Source organism: Gobio gobio (genome assembly GCF_949357685.1).
Source record: "Gobio gobio genome assembly, chromosome: 14".
Taxonomy (NCBI): Eukaryota; Metazoa; Chordata; class Actinopteri; order Cypriniformes; family Gobionidae; genus Gobio; species Gobio gobio.
Window position 1 is genome coordinate 42912091 of NC_137107.1, and position 18701 is coordinate 42930791.

The 18701-nt window shown below is 39.1% G+C and overlaps 1 protein-coding gene across 1 annotated transcript; it reads right to left on the reverse strand.

Annotated features, from left to right (window-relative positions):
- Positions 1–9683: 9683 nt before the first annotated feature.
- Positions 9684–13963, reverse strand: LOC307137985 (phospholipase A2 inhibitor and Ly6/PLAUR domain-containing protein-like). The gene is made up of 5 exons (XM_079836043.1): positions 13896–13963; positions 13704–13808; positions 10844–10978; positions 10500–10613; positions 9684–10380 (listed from the first exon to the last, which is right to left on the reverse strand). Exons 1-5 carry the CDS (start codon positions 13942–13944, stop codon positions 10196–10198), a joined length of 588 nt encoding a protein of 195 aa, XP_079692169.1. The 5' UTR covers positions 13945–13963; the 3' UTR covers positions 9684–10195.
- Positions 13964–18701: the final 4738 nt, after the last annotated feature.

Genomic DNA, 18701 nt, shown 5'->3' on the forward strand with positions numbered 1-18701 from the left:
CCGGGTTTCCCAATAACGATGTATCTTAGTTCTAAAGAGTGTGTTCTATGAGCGAAGTTACGATCACTCGCAGCAATTCCACGTGCGTTTCCCAAAAATGTAATTAACGAGAACGCGCTCTAAGTGCTACTTAAGAGTCGTTGTCCATTTGCGAAGTGCTGAAATATAACCTTATATGGAATCGTTTCACCTAATAATTGTCATCTGATGTGGATTAGCAATCAAAACACGTCTATATAAAGCACCAGGCTGAGGCACTGACAAAATGGCTGAACAAAAAAAACAAACAAGAAAAGATACCTTTCAAAAGACGAAATAAATATCCTTATTTAATTCAGATGTGTAGGCTATTTATCTTTTTTTTTTTTGTTACCTGCCCTCATAAAAAAAAAATAATACAATCCAGTGATCATAAAGTCAGGTTCCACAAAAATATTAAGCAGCAGAACTGTTTTTTTTTATATCAACATTGATAATAATGAGAATATTAAAATAAAAAAAATAATTTAAAAAAAGTGTACAATAAAGTACAATCAAAACCTTATAGTATTGTCACAATGCACTTGAATAAAGTTAAAGGTGTAATCTGCCGGTTGTCCTGTAGGTGACCTCATAACTCTGTCTTCTTACCATAACCTTAGAGCTTTACGATTACTCCAGAGCACTCGTAGATCTACGATTTTTTTTAAGTGTTACTTAAGTTACGATGCTTTTGGGAAACAGACCTTAATATTAAGATCACTCGTACGATCATTTTTACGATCAACTTAGGCTTACGATGCTTTTGGGAAACGCAGCCCTGATTGTTTCAAAGCAGCTTTACAATGAAAATAATGCAACAAAATTTGTTTTGGCTGTACAGCAGATATGAAAGCTCTAGCATAAGTTCTGCCAGGAAGACTAAAATGTTACGTCACTACAGATCTAACCTATCATGGTCTACTACTTCAGTCTCAGAAAAAAAGGTACAGGGCTGTCACTGGGGCGGTACCCTAAGGTACAAAAGTGAAAAGGTACATCTTTGTACCTTACTCACCCCTGAAAGGTACATTTTAGTACCTCAAAAGGTACATATCAGTACTTTAAGAGTGCATATTAGTACCTTAAAGGTACATATTAATACCTTTTTTGTTATGTACCTTAGGGTACCGCCCCAGTGACAGCAATGTACCTTTTTTTCTGACAGTGGGAGTAGAAAAGATCGGTACTTACACGGTACTTATGTCTGAGTTTGCATCTTCATCTTCATAAAACAATCATTTAACTGATTTGAATAATATTAATTGATAAAGTTCTATGTGTATGCCATAGTAAAGAGATGTGTTTTTAGTCTAGATTTAAAGTGACAGAGTGTGTCTGCTTCCTGAACAGTGCTAGGAAGACTGTTCCAAAGTTTCGACCGCCTGCAGTTGATTTGGATATTCTAGGTATTATCAACTGGCCAGGATTTTGTGACCGCAATAGACGTGATGAAGTATAATGCGTTAAGAGGTTGTTCAAGTACTGGGAAGCTAAATCATTTAGTGCTTTGAAAGTAATTAGCAAGATTTTAAAATGTACACAATGTTTAATAGGGAGCCAGTGCAGTGTTGACAGAACCGGGCTAATATGGTCATACTTCCTGGTTCTAGTAAAAACTCTAGTTTATATATTAAGCGAGCAGGGCAACCACCCAGTAGAGCATTACAATAATCTAGCCTTGAGGTCATGAACGCATGAACTAACTGTTCAGCCTTTTGCATTGAAAGCATATGCCGTAATTTAGATATATTTTTAAGATGGAAGAATGCGGTTTTACAGATGCTAGAAACGTGGCTTTCAAATAAAATATTGGTATCAAAGAGCACACCCAGGTTCCTCACTGACGACGAGGACTTGACAGAGCAGCCATCAAGTATTCTAGGTTACTACGATGTAACATCGTGCAAGGTAAATAAGAGGATGACATCAGGGGGGTATTCCAAAATGACAGTTACAGCGGTGGTCAGAATTATTGGCACCCCTGGTAAAATATGATCAAAGAAAAAAAAATCTGCATTGTTTATCCTTTTGATCTAAAGTCGCAAAAACCTAACCTTTCACTGAAGTAAAAGAATGGAAATTCTGTGGAAAGTCACATTATGAAAAACAGACTTGGGGTCAGAAAGTTGTCTGTCTCAATTTAAGATTGAACATTGGTCTGGGGAGTCTGCTATGCATTTTCTACTGCACAAGAGGCGTGATAAACGAGCATTAACGAATTCGTTTGCCCATATAATCTTAAAATATTTAGTTTAAGCTTATTTGGCTTGCTGTCTACTTATGAGGGGCTCGATGAAGTGGCTTCAACTCGTGTCAGGGTTGTTGTAGGGAAAGGAGCGAGGACTCAAAGATGCAGATGAAATGGGTCTTTTAATGATAAAAATAAAACAAGACAAACCAAAACTACCCCGAGGGGGAAAAACAGACTTGACTTGGCTAGGCTAGGCTTGACTGGAGCAGGGAAACATGAGGTGACGACGATTCCGCACTGGACTGCAAACACAAGGAGATTAAATAGGGAACAAACAAAAGAGGGTAACGAAGGAAGACAGGTGGGGCAAATTAACCAATAATCAGGAAACAAGGTGGGCGGGGTTAGACAATAGACACGAGCACATGGCACAAAGAATCACTTGACAAGACATGTGCTCACACCAAACATGACATGAATATGCAGCTAAAGAGAACTCATCAGCTGCATGTTCACACAAAACATAACATGACGTAGCACGTAGCCAGTGAAAAACACCAACCACGTGCTACACAACATAAGACAAAACATAACATGAAAGCACACGGCCGATGTAAACATGAACCGTGTGCTACACAGACAGAAGAGCACACGCTCACGTGACAAGACAGAGTGACAAAACAAACACGCGGAGCATGAATGTCCGAATCCCAACACAAAACTGAAACCCAAACTAGACCGAAGTGCTGGGATCCGAACACCACGCCCGCACACAACACAAGGACAGAAGAGCGCGCAGCTTTGAGCAAGCTCACACAAGACAAGACAAACAATACAGGAGTGTCAGGGCTCTGTCACAAAACCATGAATAAACTAGACAGAAGTGACAGAACCCTGACTACTCGAGCTCTGATATACCCTCATAGTGACTAAATGATTATGTAGGGCAAGGTACCTAAGATAAAAGTGGAGTTTGGGGAGGTGGGATGCTGGAACATCTGAGACTGAGGAGAGGTAAGCAGCTGTTTATATACTCTGGCTGTTGGCTGTTGAGATTAGATGGGCTCACTCCTCCCAAAATTACTTTCGGAACTTCACTAAATTAAATGACTCTGTACGCAATTGGATAGTCCTTCAATCAATCAGACCACAAGAGGTGTGATAAACGAGCATAATTCAAATGACTCTATGCAATTGGATAGTCCTTCAGCCAATCAGACCACAAGAGGCGTGATCAATGGGCATCGACCCATCGCTTCTCTATCCGTCATTGTGTTAAAACCACCAATAGCGTGCCAGGTGGATAAGCCAGTTTGTGATTGGTTCCCGCAAAAGTGTAACAGAAGCAGTAGAAATGGGTTTCCAAAATGAGTTGAGGGGCGAAATCAAATCGCCTGCAGTCTAGTCAGAAAGCTTACAAAAAGAACAAAAAAAATCAAACAACCCCTATATCACCACATCTTGTTTGGGAGGGTTTCAAGAAAAATCCTTCTTGATCATCCAGAAACAAACTCCAGCATATTTAGTTTTCAGACATGACTGGAACTTCAAATAGGACCTGGTTTTATGGTCAGATGAAACTATAAAAAGAGCTTTTTGGCAGCAAAACCACCAGATGGGTTTGGCGCAAACAGAGATAAAAAGTACCCCATGTCCATGGTTAAATATACTGCTGGATCTTTCATCATATTAATATGATTATTAATACTAAAAGAGTATTAATATGAGGAAACACAAAGGCCAAATTCCCTTAATCATTCATCACAATGAGTAAAATATCTCTGAAGTATATTCCCATTAATATTTAATTTTCAGCACACCAGGGTGACTATGAGCTTGAAATTGTCTAGCTATGACGTCTTATTTCACAGGAGTATAAATATGAGGTATGACGTGTGTTTATATTGTCCTAATGCACGGTGAGGAGGAGAGTTTTAGTGGACAAAGACTCTCCCAGGATCACACATGGAGAATTGCAGAGATTAGTTGAGTCTTGGGGTCAGAAATTTGTCTGGCTATAACCAGACCAAACTCAATTTAAGATTGAACATTGATCTGGGGAGTCTGCTATGTATTTTCTACTGCACAAGAGGCGTGATAAACGAGCATAAATTAAATTAATCTGTGCGCAATTGGACAGTCCTTCAACCAATCAGACCACAAGTCAAGTCAAGTCAAGAAAAGTAAAGTCAAGTTTATTTATATAGCGCTTTTCACAATGCAGATTGTTTCAAAGCAGCTTCACAGTGTTAAACAGGAAAATAATGCAACAGAATTGTGTTCAGCCGTATAGCCGTTCCAGAGAAAATGGTGATGTCATCAGTTCAGTTCAATTATCATACAGTAACAATGTGGGCATTAGATTAGTAATTAGATCAGTAATTTAGTTCATATGGTTAATTTAGTTTACTAATTAGTTTTATTTTTTATATTTAGTTGAAAAATGTTGTGTCCACAACTGAGCAAGCCAAGCCAAAGGCGACAGTGGCAAGGAAACCAAAACCCCATCAGGTGACCTAATGAAGAAAAATAAACCTTGGGGGAAACCAGGTTCAGTCGGGGTGCCAGTTCTCCTCTGGCCAATTAACAAAAAGCGTATGATTATTATTCTGGCAATTTTACAGGACAGGGGTCATATTAGATCGCATGATCGATTGATCGATTCATATTAGATCTAGATTTAATCGGTCATATTAGATCGGAAAATTTTTTGAGGTTTATTGAGGATGCTGTAGTGATTAAACAATTATTAGAGTGCAATATTCAAAATCTGAGATCTGAGGCAACACGCCGGAGACGGGTTTATTGAGGATGACGTATCGGTTAAACAATTATTAAATAGGAATATTTGAACGATCGGAGTCGTCACGCCGGAGGCTACATCATTCTCAGTGTTGGGAAGGTTACTTTGTAAATGTAATAGGTTACAGATTACAAGTTACCCAATTTAAAATGTAATAAGTAATGTAACTGTCACAGTGTGGCGTAGGCAGAAGACGAAGAAGGCTTAAGTTCCAAAACATATTCTTTTACTTCAAATAAAGATCAAAACAGGCAGAAGGTACACTCACACTACAACTAATATAGAATGGACAAAGACTGCGGCCCTGTCCCAAATGGCACCCTAAACCCTCACGGTCTTCCTCTGAGTCCACACTTTCACGACGTCCGCTTTGACTGCCTGGAAGAAGTCCGCTGCGTAACCAGCACCAGTGCGGGCTCGGCAGAAGTGCGCATCGAGGGCGCATATCAACCTCAAAGGGGGCGCTCGCGAGCACCCTTCAGAGACCTAAAATGACAAATGGGATACACTGCGGTTCAGGGAGCCATGGTGGCTCAGGGAGTTCAGGGGGCCATCTTCTTGGGAGGCACTATGTATACTGGAGCGAGGACAGAAGAGACAGGAGCCAGAGTCCTCTCTGGGCTGGAGACAGGAGGCGGAGCAAACTCTGGACTGGAGACAGGAGGTGGAGTCCACTCTGGAGTGGAGACAGGAGGCGGATCTGTCCAGAAGTCTATGAGCCAGTCTTCTCCCACTATAAGTACAAGTTGCTAAATCCCACACTTTGCGTGAAACTGTTCTTAAGCACTCACTACGCACAGATCTGTGTGTACGCACGGTTGATAAATGAGGCCCCTGGTTCAGAAAAAACAAGTCCTGTTCAGTATTTTGTTCCATACACCTGGATTTGCTAAGTAGCACAGTTTTTCAGCCAGGTGGTAGTATTAATTAGGGAAATCCGCTGACTGAGTTCATGAGTGGAATAAAAATATGGCAGGACTTTTACTTTCTGACCCCTGGACTTTCCACCTCTGTTAAGTGGTATGTGTCTTTTTGCCAACAAGACAGGCTATTTACACTTACTACAAATAGACACTCCAACATTGGAAATGTAAAAGAAAAAAAGAAAGGATTTTTTTTCCTTCCCCTCGCTTGGGCTCCAAGTGCTCATTGGCCACTGGGCCCGTGCCCAAAATGGAGACTCTTATGTACATTAATACATCCCAAAACACAACAATTGTAATGCCTCAGTACAGCAGACCGAGGAGAAGTCTAATAGCCGACAAGCCTCTGAAGGACTGGACTACACTGTAAAAACAAATTTGTTAAAGCAGCACCAGGTAGGTTTTGTTTTAGACAATCCCCTGAACTCCAAACTGAATGTCAGAATGGGAAAGAAAGGTGATTTAAGCAATTTTGAGCGTGGCATGGTTGTTGGTGCCAGACGGGCCGGTCTGAGTATTTCATAATCTGCTCAGTTACTGGGATTTTCACGCACAACCATTTCTAGGGTTTACAAAGAATGGTGTGAAAAGGGAAAAACATCCGGTATGCGGCAGTCCTGTGGGCGAAAATGCCTTGTTTATGCTAGAGGTCAGAGGAGAATGGGCCGACTGATTCAAGCTGATAGAAGAGCAACTTTGACTGAAATAACCACTCGTTACAACCGAGGTATGTAGCAAAGCATTTGTGACGCCACAACACGCACAACCTTGAGGCGGATGGGCTACAACAGCAGAAGACCCCACCGGGTACCACTCATCTCCACTACAAATAGGAAAAAGAGGCTACAATTTGCATGAGCTCACCAAAATTGGACAGTTGAAGACTGGAAAAATGTTGCCTGGTCTGATGAGTCTACCATCTGAATGTCTCAACAGAAATCGAGAGTCAGAATTTGGCGTAAACAGAATGAGAACATGGATCCATCATGCCTTGTTACCACTGTGCAGGCTGGTGGTGGTGGTGTAATGGTGTGGGGGATGTTTTCTTGGCACACTTTAGGCCCCTTAGTGCCAATTGGGCATCGTTTAAATGCCACGGCCTACCTGAGCATTGTTTCTGACCATGTCCATCCCTTTATGACCACCATGTACCCATCCTCTGATGGCTACTTCCAGCAGGATAATGCACCATGTCACAAAGCTCGAATCATTTCAAATTGGTTTCTTGAACATGACAATGAGTTCACTGTACTAAAATGGCCCCCACAGTCACCAGATCTCAACCCAATAGAGCATCTTTGGGATGTGGTGGAACGGGAGCTTCGTGCCCTGGATGTGCATCCCACAAATCTCCATCAACTGCAAGATGCTATCCTATCAATATGGGCCAACATTTCTAAAGAATGCTTTCAGCACCTTGTTGAATCAATGCCACGTAGAATTAAAGCAGTTCTGAAGGCGAAAGGGGGGTCAAACACAGTATTAGTATGGTGTTCCTAATAATCCTTTAGGTGAGTGTATATACAGTATCTCACAAAAGTGAGTACACCCCTTACGTTTCAGAAACCATTTTAATATATCTTCTCAAGGCATAATACTATAGAAATAATGAATATTTTAGAGTAGTCAATGTGCTGCTTTTATAGCAGTATAGATACTGTTCCCTGAAAATAGCTTAACATACAGACATTTTTGTCATAATAGCAGGCAACAAAAGTGAGTACACCCAAAGTGAACATGTCAAAACTGTGTCCAAAGTGTCAATATTTTGTTTGGGAACCATTGTTATCTAGCACTGCCTTAATCCTCATGGACATGGAATTCACCAGAGCTGCACAGGTTTTTGCTGGGATCCTCTTCCACTCCTCCATAATGACATCACGGAGCTGCTGGATGTTAGACACAAGCCGCTTTTCCACCTTCCGCTATAGGATGCCCAACAGGTGCTCACTAGGGTTCAGGTCTGGAGACATACTTGCCCCCCCCCCCCCCCCCCCCCCAGTTTGGAAAACTGCTTATCTTAAGGGAGGCCATCATCTTCTGCTTCAGAATGTCACAGTACATGTTGGAATTCACGTTTCCCTCAATGAATGGCAGCTCCCCAGTAGCAGCAGCACTCATGCAGCCCCAGACCATGATGCTACCACCACCATGCTTGACTGTAGGCAAGACAACATTTTCTCTTCACCAGGGTGTCACCACACATGCTGGACACTATCTGAGCCAAACAAGTTTATCTTGGTCTCATCAGACCACAGGGCATGGTACCAGTAATTCATGTTCTTGTTTGCGGGCTTTCTTGTGAGCCAGCTTCAGAAGAGGCTTCCTTCTGGGACGAGGCCATGCAAACCGACTTGTTGCAGTGTGCGGCATATGGTCTGAGCACTGACACGCGGACCTTCCACTTCTGCAACATCTAAAGCATTGCTGGCAGCACATATGCATGTTTTTTGAAGCCAGCTTCTGCACCTGACACACAGCACAATGACTCAACTTCTTTGATCGACCCTTGCAAGGCCGGGTGAAACCAGTCTTGGAAAACCTCTGTATGACCCTGGCCAATGTACTGTAACTCAGATTCAGGGTGTTACCTATCTTCTTATAGACTAGGCCATCGTTGTGGAGATCAACAACTCTAATTCTCAAATCCTCAGAGTTCTTAGCCATGAGGTGCCAATGCCATGTTGAAAATCAAATGGTCAGTATGAGAAAATTGTACTCAAAGCACCAAATTTATACTGCTCTAATACAAGATACACAAATTTGTATGGTCCTGTCAAGCAGATAAAAACATGAACGTGATGAATAGGACATGCAGCTTTGCATGGTTAAACAACGTACCGCTGTTATAACTTTGGGTTTTGTTGCCAGCTATTTTGACAATAATGGCTGCATGTTAAATAGTTTTCAGAGAACAGTATCTATACTGCTATACAAGCAGAACACTAACTACTCTAAAATATGTCCAAGTTTCATTTCTATAGTATTGTCCCTTGAGAATATATACTAAAATGGTTGCTGAAATCTGAGGGGTGTACTAAATTTTTTGAGATACTGTATATGTACAGTATAATATAATAGTTATTACTTCCCTTCCTTTGAAATCAAATATCTGTGATTTCTTGTTGCATCGCTGCATCAACAGGAAGATAATTACAATAGTATAAATGAAGTTCCAAGTTAGACATTTTAGGAAATTAACATGAATTTATGAAGTCAACTTATGTGACGTCCTCCCAAAATGTTTAGTTGTATTGACAATAACATTCAAGATGACTGGAAAATGAGTGAATACAACTATGAAGAAAGATGACTGCAGACCTGGAGGAAATGAGTGAAAAGTCTATTAAGAATTAGCCTGGTCCTACCAGACTCCCGTACATTTCATATGTACAGAGAGTCTGACCACTCTCCATTGACAAGGGGTAACTTCCTTGAAAGCGGGTACTCTGTTGAAGTTTAAAACTACTGGATCTGCCCAGAGCCACTCTGGATCTGCCATAACCAATCGCTAACGTTTGGTCGTGATGTATGTCATCTCAAACTAGCGCACAACATCAACAGCATCGTTCTCAGCCACTCCCTCTGTTCGCTGATTGGACCGGTTAAAATTTGACCGGAGAAAACCAGAGAATATACTGCAAACCCCAACGGAGTACTGAAGGAAAATTAAAAATCGAGCGGAAGTACGTATAGGAGGGCGGAGGCCGGCCAACTAAGAATTGACCCGCCTCAAAAACCTTTTGCTTCGCCTGATTTTTATTTTATTACATTTTTGGTTCTCAAACCAGTCAAGTAATGTTTAGGGTTTTCTGAGTAACGAAGGCAAAGCATGCAAACAGTACAGATTACTAAATTGTTTCAAGTAAGTTCAACAAATAATTGGACATTAAGTAAAGTTAACTAAAAAGTAAGACATTGTTGGATTTTACAGTGTACAAGCACATCATGTCGCAGCAAGAGAGAGGGAAAGTTATTTTTAATAAAGATTACAAGGGTACATGAATTTAAAAAAATAAAGATGTGCACAGATAAATCATAATAAATACTGCAATATTCCATAAAAAAATAAGTATTGTCCAGTTTGATTTCACTGTGAAAAAAAAGCCTATGCAGGAGCTGCATACTATATATGTAACATCAATTACAGATCTATATTCAAACAGCTTGAATAGTCACCAAATATTGTAAGGAACAAATACAAGTTATATATTCAGTACAGCGTGTCTCACTGTAGAATCAGAAGAGCTGCTGGATTCAGTGCAGCAGGAAGTAGGAGAGCAGAGAACAACAGAGGAACAAGAAGCTCTGGGTGACGCTCTGAGCACCGTTACACAGGTTCCCCTCACAACATGAGACTCCCTCAACATTAGGAACCGCAGCATCACAAACTGATTTAGACGCACAGCCTTTTACACCCATTGACAGGCCTCCAAAAGTCCCTGATGAAAGGAAAGAAACAGGTTGATTCCATCTTTATTGGTATAGGTGATCATTAAACTTTTAAACTGAAGAGTTTAAAGATCATGACCTTAATCTTCTTCCTTTTCCAGATTCTCACCTGTTGCTTTAATGCAGAGATCTTCACTCCCTGAACAGCTCACTGTGTTTGAGCAGTTCTTATTTACGTCACAATAGTAACATTTCTTTCCATTGGGGGTATTATTGCTGAGATCTACAGGAGGAAAAAATTATTTGTAACTTTCTTTACAGGGTCCTGGTCTTATTGTGCACACAACATAGATGCTCATTGTTCCAAAGAAACATCTCTTTCGTAACATTTGAATAACTTACTCTGTTGACATCACTATCAATCCCTGATAGAAAACCAAGTTCTGCTCCCACTATCTTTTTTTCTTGGTAAATGTTTTATGAGTGTAAACTGTTGACTATAAAGCACAATACCTGGAGCATCTTGGCTATTACACAGGTCTGTGCTACAGCAGTAAGAAGAGACTTTTCCAATGCCGAGGTTGATGGACCCACTTGGACAGCCATTTTCAGGAGCACAATTTTTAGCTGTCATAGCACCAATGCCACCTAAAAACATGAATAATAAAGGAATGAACAGTTCAACTGCACATTATTTTGATGGTAAATATATTTATAAATCTGAAATAAATAAAATAAAATAGAAATAAAAAATAAAAAAAAAGTAGGAAGTTTCCCAAAAATTATCACTAGTGATCTTTAAAAATAAACAAAAATAAAAGTGGAGTATGTCGTTTCTTTGACGCTAGTAACACAAACATTACAAACATAGAGCAAGTTGCATATTTTCAAACAACCTTGAAACGCCCCTTTCATGCATCGCGCCTGCACCAAATCAAACATCACAAATACTGCTTGTGAAGGCATGTCTCAACAGGGAAAAGTGACACTTGATATTTAATCTTATTAGATGATTAGTTTATTGCATTGGATAGATTTTACTTTCAATCAAACATTTTGCAATGGGTTTGTAAAAGTTCTTTTTATGCATGTTTTTGTTGCAAATACGCTGTTCTGACCAGCAGGGGTCACCAGCGTGTCGCGTTTCAAACCATACGCTTGGAAACCATGTTAGAATACCAAGTACTGATTCACTTGGCGATACCAAGTACCGATACGAGTACTTAAAGGGTTAGTTCACCCAAAAATGAAAATTCTGTCATTAATTACTTACCCTCATGTTGTTCGACACCCGTAAGACCTCCGTTCATCTTCGGAAAAGAAATGAAGATATTTTAGTTGAAATCTGATGGCTCTGAAAGGCCTCCATTGGCACAATGGCACTTTACACTCTCAAGACCCTTAAAAGGTACTAGAGACGTCGTTACAAAGTCCATCTCACTACAGTGGTTCTAAAATAACTTTATGAATCGGCGACAATAGTTTTTGTGCGCAAAAAAACCCTAAATAACGACTTACATAGTGATGACGATTTCAAAACAAGGCATCATGAAGCTTCGAAGCGTTATGAATCAGTGAGTCGAATCATGATTCGTATCGCGTGTCAAACCGCCAAACTGCTGAAATTTGGCGATTCAAACTACTGATTCGACTCGCTGATTCATAACGCTTCGAAGCTTCATGATGCCTTGTTTTGAAATCGTCATCACTATGTAAGTCGTTATTTAGGGTTTTTTTGCGCACAAAAACTATTCTCTTACGGGTGTCGAACGACATGAGGGTAAGTAATTAATGACAGAATTTTCATTTTTGGGTGAACTAACCCTTTAATAATACCATTACAGTTATTCTAACAATGTTGTTTTCATCAGATATTTTTCACTTTCTGACTGTAACAAAGTAAGCAGGGCACAACCTAACACGGGGTTAGTTGTAACACACATGGTTTAAAACTTTCCACACATGCCAGGAGGACAAAACTTAGTGCATTTACTCATTGCCATATCAACACTATATAGAGAAACAAACTGTGCCAAAATATAAAAAAAATCTAGCCTATAGAAGATATCACTGAACATTTATTTAAACATAGCAAAAGTACATTTCCTACATAAGAACATTTTTCATCTCTGTTTTTTGTGTTTATTTAAAATGAGACAAATCTGATATTATTGTAATCTTATATCTGTTATTTAACAGTTGAGATGGCTCTTTAATGCTGATCAAACAGCAGAAGACATGAGCCGGGTTTAAAGGTCCCGTTTTTCGTGTTTTTTTTAAGCTTTGATTGTGTTTACAGTGTGCAATATAACATGTTCATGTTTCATGTGTAAAAAAACACAGTATTTTTCACACAATTTACTTATCTGTATACCGCTGTTTTCACTGTCCTCAAAACGGCCTGAGAATTTCCCCGTTCTATGAAGTCCCTCCTTCCGAAATACGTAACAAGTTCTGATTGTGCCAGCGGTTCCCGTGTTGTGATTGGACAGCAGCTTAGCGCATGTTGCCCGGGAAGGTCACGCCTCTTACCATAACGGGGAGATGAACGCGCTCAAACTACAGCCCCTGAAGGCCAAACAAAGGTGATTTGACTCCGGGATGAAAATAACAGCGTTTGAACGACATGCCGACAAACGCAACCGAACCGAACCGAACCCAACACTTCCTCTTCTCCACGAGGGAGCAACAAGACCACGCCCCCTTTTTCGCGTATTCTTGTGGGCGGAGGTTAGTCGACAAACTGTTCTACTGACGTAATTAAAGCAGGATGTACCAGGATGTAGTCCAAACCGGCCGTTCGCTGTAGGCTTTGAAAGGGAACTTCTGTTAAATAAAATATCTCGCTTGGCATTGAACTTTGAGCTTTATAATTTTACAGGTATTATTTATGCTCTAACAGCAAAATATGATCTTAAATATATCGGGGTAGTTTTAGGAGTGTGAGTAAATGAGCACAGTGCAACATTGCAATGTGTTGTCAAGAACCTATGAATCGTCCTTTAAACCGGTCCATTGAGCCGATCTTTCCAAAAAGAACCAGTTCACGGAAATGAATCGAGCTTACGCCAAACTCACGCTATTGGTTGAGCTGTGGGAAATAAAACCCGGAATGGCATACTGACAGCCTAGTAGTCAGTGAATCTTACATACTTCACAAATTACATTGTAGAATAATAATTTGAGAGAAAACATTAAAACAACATTCCATGCATGAAATGATAAATTCTGTCCTGAAAAGAAAAGATGAAGACGTTCTGTGACAAGTTCAACATTACTACATTAAACACAGCTGGAGCACTGCAGTAAATGATAGCAACATCTCCATCAGTCATTTAGCCTATAGCTGCATATTTAAATCCATCATTCTCACCAATATATGCTGTTGTACCAACACAGTAGGGAAATCCATTTGGACATGTTATCTGGACACAATCGCTTGTCGCATCTGGGCATTGACGACATTTGAGAGAGCGTCCTTTAGTAATAGAAAAACAGAGAGACAGTGAGATACATCAATAAACAGTTTTTTCAATACATAGATTCAAGCTATTTGTCTTTGTACCTGCAGTGAAAAAAACGAACAGAAGAAAAACTGAGATTTGCAGATCCATCTTTGATCAGGAGGAGAATGAAACATGCCTGTTTCAGCACCCATTTTATAGCTCATCAAAAGGGGAGGGCCTTTTCTGAGACAAGGAAGTTTAAAATAAATACTTTTACTTTTACATGGAAATGGATCTTGCTGTTTGTAAGAAGTTTATTCTTAAAGGGATTTATCTAAAAAAAAGAATGCTCATTTGTACATGCCTGCTTCCTCTCCACTTTTTGAACTAAATGTTAACAGGATATATGGATGACTAACAATTTCGTACAGCTTATTAAATAAACTTATATAACAAACTAATATAATTAACTTTAAAGCTTATATAACAAAAGTGAAATTCTTCTTATTAGGTCTAGGTCTATCTTATCTAAAACTCTCCTTATGGTGTTATATATTTGATTGTTTGTTTTCTCTCATATCAATAATATTTCACATATTGCGTTTGTCCACTTATGTAAGCTAGACTCCGATCCTCACTTTCTCAGTAAAGCAAGGAAGTCCAGTTACTACATCATTTGCAGTTAATACTGATCTCAACTGTGAGGACTGTTACTGTACACACACTTCTAAACACCTAATCAAAAACTTTGTTGCTCAACTACAAAGTTCTTCACAATTTGGGTTCTCTTTACCTATCAGACCTTCATCCATACATCCCATTGCGTTCTTTAAGATCATATTTTGCAGATTTATTGACTGTTCCAAAATTTCAATTTAGTTATTTAAGTGCTTTTAGTGGTTTTGAGCTGAAATTATGGAATTCTTTACCATTTGGATTATATCGCCCAGTTTAAAACATATTTTTTTTTTTAGAATAGTAATGATCGATTGATTGCCTGTTTTTTATGATTATATTATATTTATATAAAAATTGTATGCTTTCTTATAGTTTGTGTTTTGTTTTGCTTTGTATATTATTGATCTAGCTTTCTATGCTGTAAGGTTTTGATAAGCTATTTTATGTACTTAGAGGATTTTTTATGATTCAAATTTGGCTGGGTGGTTAATAACACATTTATCTGTGATGTGAGAAACTCAGAACACATGTTTAGTTTTGACTTTACAGGGACTTTAATAAAATATATTATTATTGTAAAAAAAAAAAAAAAATCATAATTTGTAATTCAGTATCACCCATATGTTGTTCCAAACCTGTATGAGCCAATGTTATTTAGACCCAATAGCCAGTTATAATATCTTCGTTTGTGTTATTTTGTGAGTAAATGACATAGTTTTCATTTTTAAGTAAGCCTATTAACAATTATTTTTTTCAAAATTGATGCACATAAACTAAAATGATTATTTCCTTATGAAAAGATAAATGTACCAGCAAGAACAGTATGTGCTGGTGAGGATTTCCCCCACCACAAACTGCTCTCAAATGTTAGAAAGTTAGAAAGAAAACCACATAGTTTTCGGATGGTGAACAGCTATGCGGATCCACCAGCTAGATCAGCATCAAACCACTAACAAACCAGCCTGAACAAGGAATTTCATACAGGCCAGGCATGTTTTTGTTTTCAGCAGGGATTCGATAACAGGGATTCGATAGCGGCTTTGCTGTTTCTTCAGAACCGAATGTCACACTTCAGTTCTACTTAAAGGTGCACTGTGTAACATTTTTTCAGTAAAATATCCAAAAACCACTAGGCCAGTGTTATATATTTAGTTATATATTTACTATTTTAACCAAGGAATCGGGACGTGTGAGGAAGTCGCCTGTCGATTGCGTCATATCTGCGTTCCTCTCGGTTCCGGTTTTATTTTGCAGAAACGCTTTACTCTCACTGCAGTGTGAACAAGTGTCATAGCAGCCGCTGAGAGAACGCACAGAGTAACGTCATAACATCATTATCAACCCACTCAGATGTATCTAATATGATAAACAGAGCTGCGTTACCTCATACTCATGACCGGAAAAGCGGAAGTGGCGCCGGCGACTGTGGCAAAATAAAAGTCCTGCTGCTCGCGAGGCGTGTGTTGCGCTCTTCTTATTAAGAATCGCTCCAGCGGCCTTGCTCAGCTCCACAACACTCAGTCCTGCTCTGCTTCATACTAACGTTAATAATCGCATTCATGAATATGATTTCTGCCTGATTCCTATCCCGATTCTTTCCACCGGCTGTGAGGTGTCGTAGTCTTTTGACTAAAATGCCATTTAGTTTTAGTCATATTTTAGTCACCTGAATTGTTTTTAGTTTTAGTCTAGTTTTAGTCGACTAAATATCATAAGATTTTAGTCGACTAAATCTACAGTAGATTTAGTCGACTAAAATCTAATGAATTTAGTTAAATTGTAATACATTAAGCATTTAAGCATTACATAACCGACGGTCACTTGAACTGACATTTTGACATCATTTTATTTTTGACATTAAAAATACACGAAAGCTCAATTAACTTTTTTGTTTGTTTTTTTTAAAAACATCTTGTAGCGTCTTAGGGTTACATATATATTTAAATTAAAAATTAGCTCAATAGGGAATTGTGGGTATTAATATTTAGGGATTTCTGATTAATCACAACGGGTTATGATCTAATCGTAAATCTCCAAAATCACCCAAAAGGGGAATACCTAACCTCGGTATTTATGCAATATATAATATATATATGGTTAACCAAAATTTATTGCAATTAACTACAGATATATCTATATTAAATAATCACAGAATAACCTCTAGGGAGTTGATTCAAAATTCCTCTCCGTTCCGTTTAAAGAACAAGCTGTAATTCTTTATCCACTCACTAGGTCTATTCTTCCTACCCAATTTTCGGGAAGTTTATCCCTCTGGCCACAAAGGACAAACTTTCCGAGTTATGGTATTAATTAAAGCATTCAACGATGCTTATAAGAGCTCGTAGCTTAGATCTGACATTAAAGGGACTCGTGTTCTGTGAGCAAAACAATGACAATCAAAACGTGGATATCATGGTTTTAATAAAGATTAATACTACGATTACATATGACTAAATAAAGAATACATGTATTTACAGAATAGTGGAAAGTAAAGAGGAGGATAAGGAGAAGGGAAAGGAAGGAGGGTATGATCGTGTCCGATCCGACACCTTCCCAGACATAACCACTAGAGCCAGCAAGAACCATATCACCTTAAACAGGGGTACAATCTTAAAACGCATCTAAATTTCGATAGAATTGATACTTGCATGGTTTCTTGGTGTTGTGTAAAGCAAGATGCGTGCGTTGGCGTTTCTCAGAGGGTTCGTGCGCTGAAGCGCTCTCTCCGTTTGGTTCTTCCGGAGCTTCGTTGGTCCGCGGGAGTTTTAAAGGTGTTTGGGAAGGGAGTGTCTTGGAAGGGAAAGTTCATCTCGTCCAAGCTAAGTTCCTCTGTCTGGTGGAGCGCGCCGCTGGCTGTGTCGCGGAGCGTGTCGATCTTCAAAGGAAACAACAGCTTGGCTGGACCGCGCCGGCTCGCAGGTCGAAACCCGCGAGCCGCGCGGATGAGATGGGAGGAAAAGGAAATTTGTCTCGTCGGGGTCCTTGCAAGTTTTCAGAGCAGAAATGTGTTGGTGTTTCTGTCCTTTAAAGTCCATTAAACTACGCCCTTTTCCCCTGAGACGACCAGTCATTGGTGTGAATTTCAGGCGGGAGAGACTTTCTTTGTTCGGACTTTATTACTCAATGGAATGTTCTTGCTGGAAGCCAGAACTAGTAAAGTTTCACTCCAAAAGGACTAAACGTACTAGCGGTACATCTCATAATCATATACTTTGTACCATTGACTAAGACAAAGAAAAAGGAACTTTTAGACATCAAACATGCCTTGGTTTAAAGACCTAAAGGCAGTGCATCTTCTATACAGAGCAATTTTGAGCGTTTAAGATAGCTCTTACATCACGCAAACATAAGAAATATGGGGAGCATGCATATACTTAAGAAATCATCATATATGTAATTTCTGGGATAGTTTAATTAAAGGCTAAATAGAGAGGAATGCTTGTGTGTGTATGTGTTAGGGTCATCCCCCGGCCGTTCTAGACTGAAGGGTGAGGTAGGTGTCCTGGCTTATTAGAATCTGATTGAAGCTCAGAAAGGGCCATCATAGTATCTTCTGGTCACACTCTAGCCGGTCATTAACCAGTTGTAGTGCAATTTGACTCAGACTTGTTGGAGCCTTTGGAGCAGGAATTTAATTTATATGCAGAGCTGTTTGGAGGAAAGCATCTCTGATGTTTCTCCAAACGACTCACCACTTTGATCCTATGAGAGAGACACTCCAGACGCTACAATCTATATCGTTTTTGTAACTTTCTATTTCTGTTTTAGTCAGTAGGCCATATCAGGTTAAGCTAAAGCTTCAAATTAGTTTGTTTATTTATTTTTTTAATTTCAGTTAACATTTATTTAATTTAAAGTAATGAAGATTTTTAAATGGTTTTAGTTAACTATTATAACCCTGATACTTTATTGAATATGTGTCAAATACTTGTCTTTTTCCTCCTGACTATGAATTAAATGGGAATGAAATTAAATACAGTTTATTGTGTAACCAAAAACGAATATATAATGCGTGACTTTTAATTATAAACAAGCTCGAAATACACCGGGACTCTTATTTTGAAATGTCAGCGCCTCTATTGCAGTTGCAGGAGCTCATTCAAGTACAGATGAGAGAGATAAAATATGTATTGTTACAACCGTCTAAAACATATTACTATATAAACAACGTAAAGTAAACATTTTCATTACACATCAGCATTAGTTCATGAACAATTGCATGGCATAAATGTGCGCTATTCATTGAT

Bases quoted from the DNA above. Each gene is read 5' to 3' on its own strand.
- LOC307137985 (XM_079836043.1), bottom strand. From the start codon at position 13,944: ATGGATCTGCAAATCTCAGTTTTTCTTCTGTTCGTTTTTTTCACTGCA. The intron at 10,979-13,703 runs GTGAGAATGATG...TCATGTTTTTAG, and splicing joins TGGTACAACAGCATATATTG to GTGGCATTGGTGCTATGACA. The intron at 10,614-10,843 runs GTATTGTGCTTT...TTCCTCCTGTAG, and splicing joins TAATAGCCAAGATGCTCCAG to ATCTCAGCAATAATACCCCC.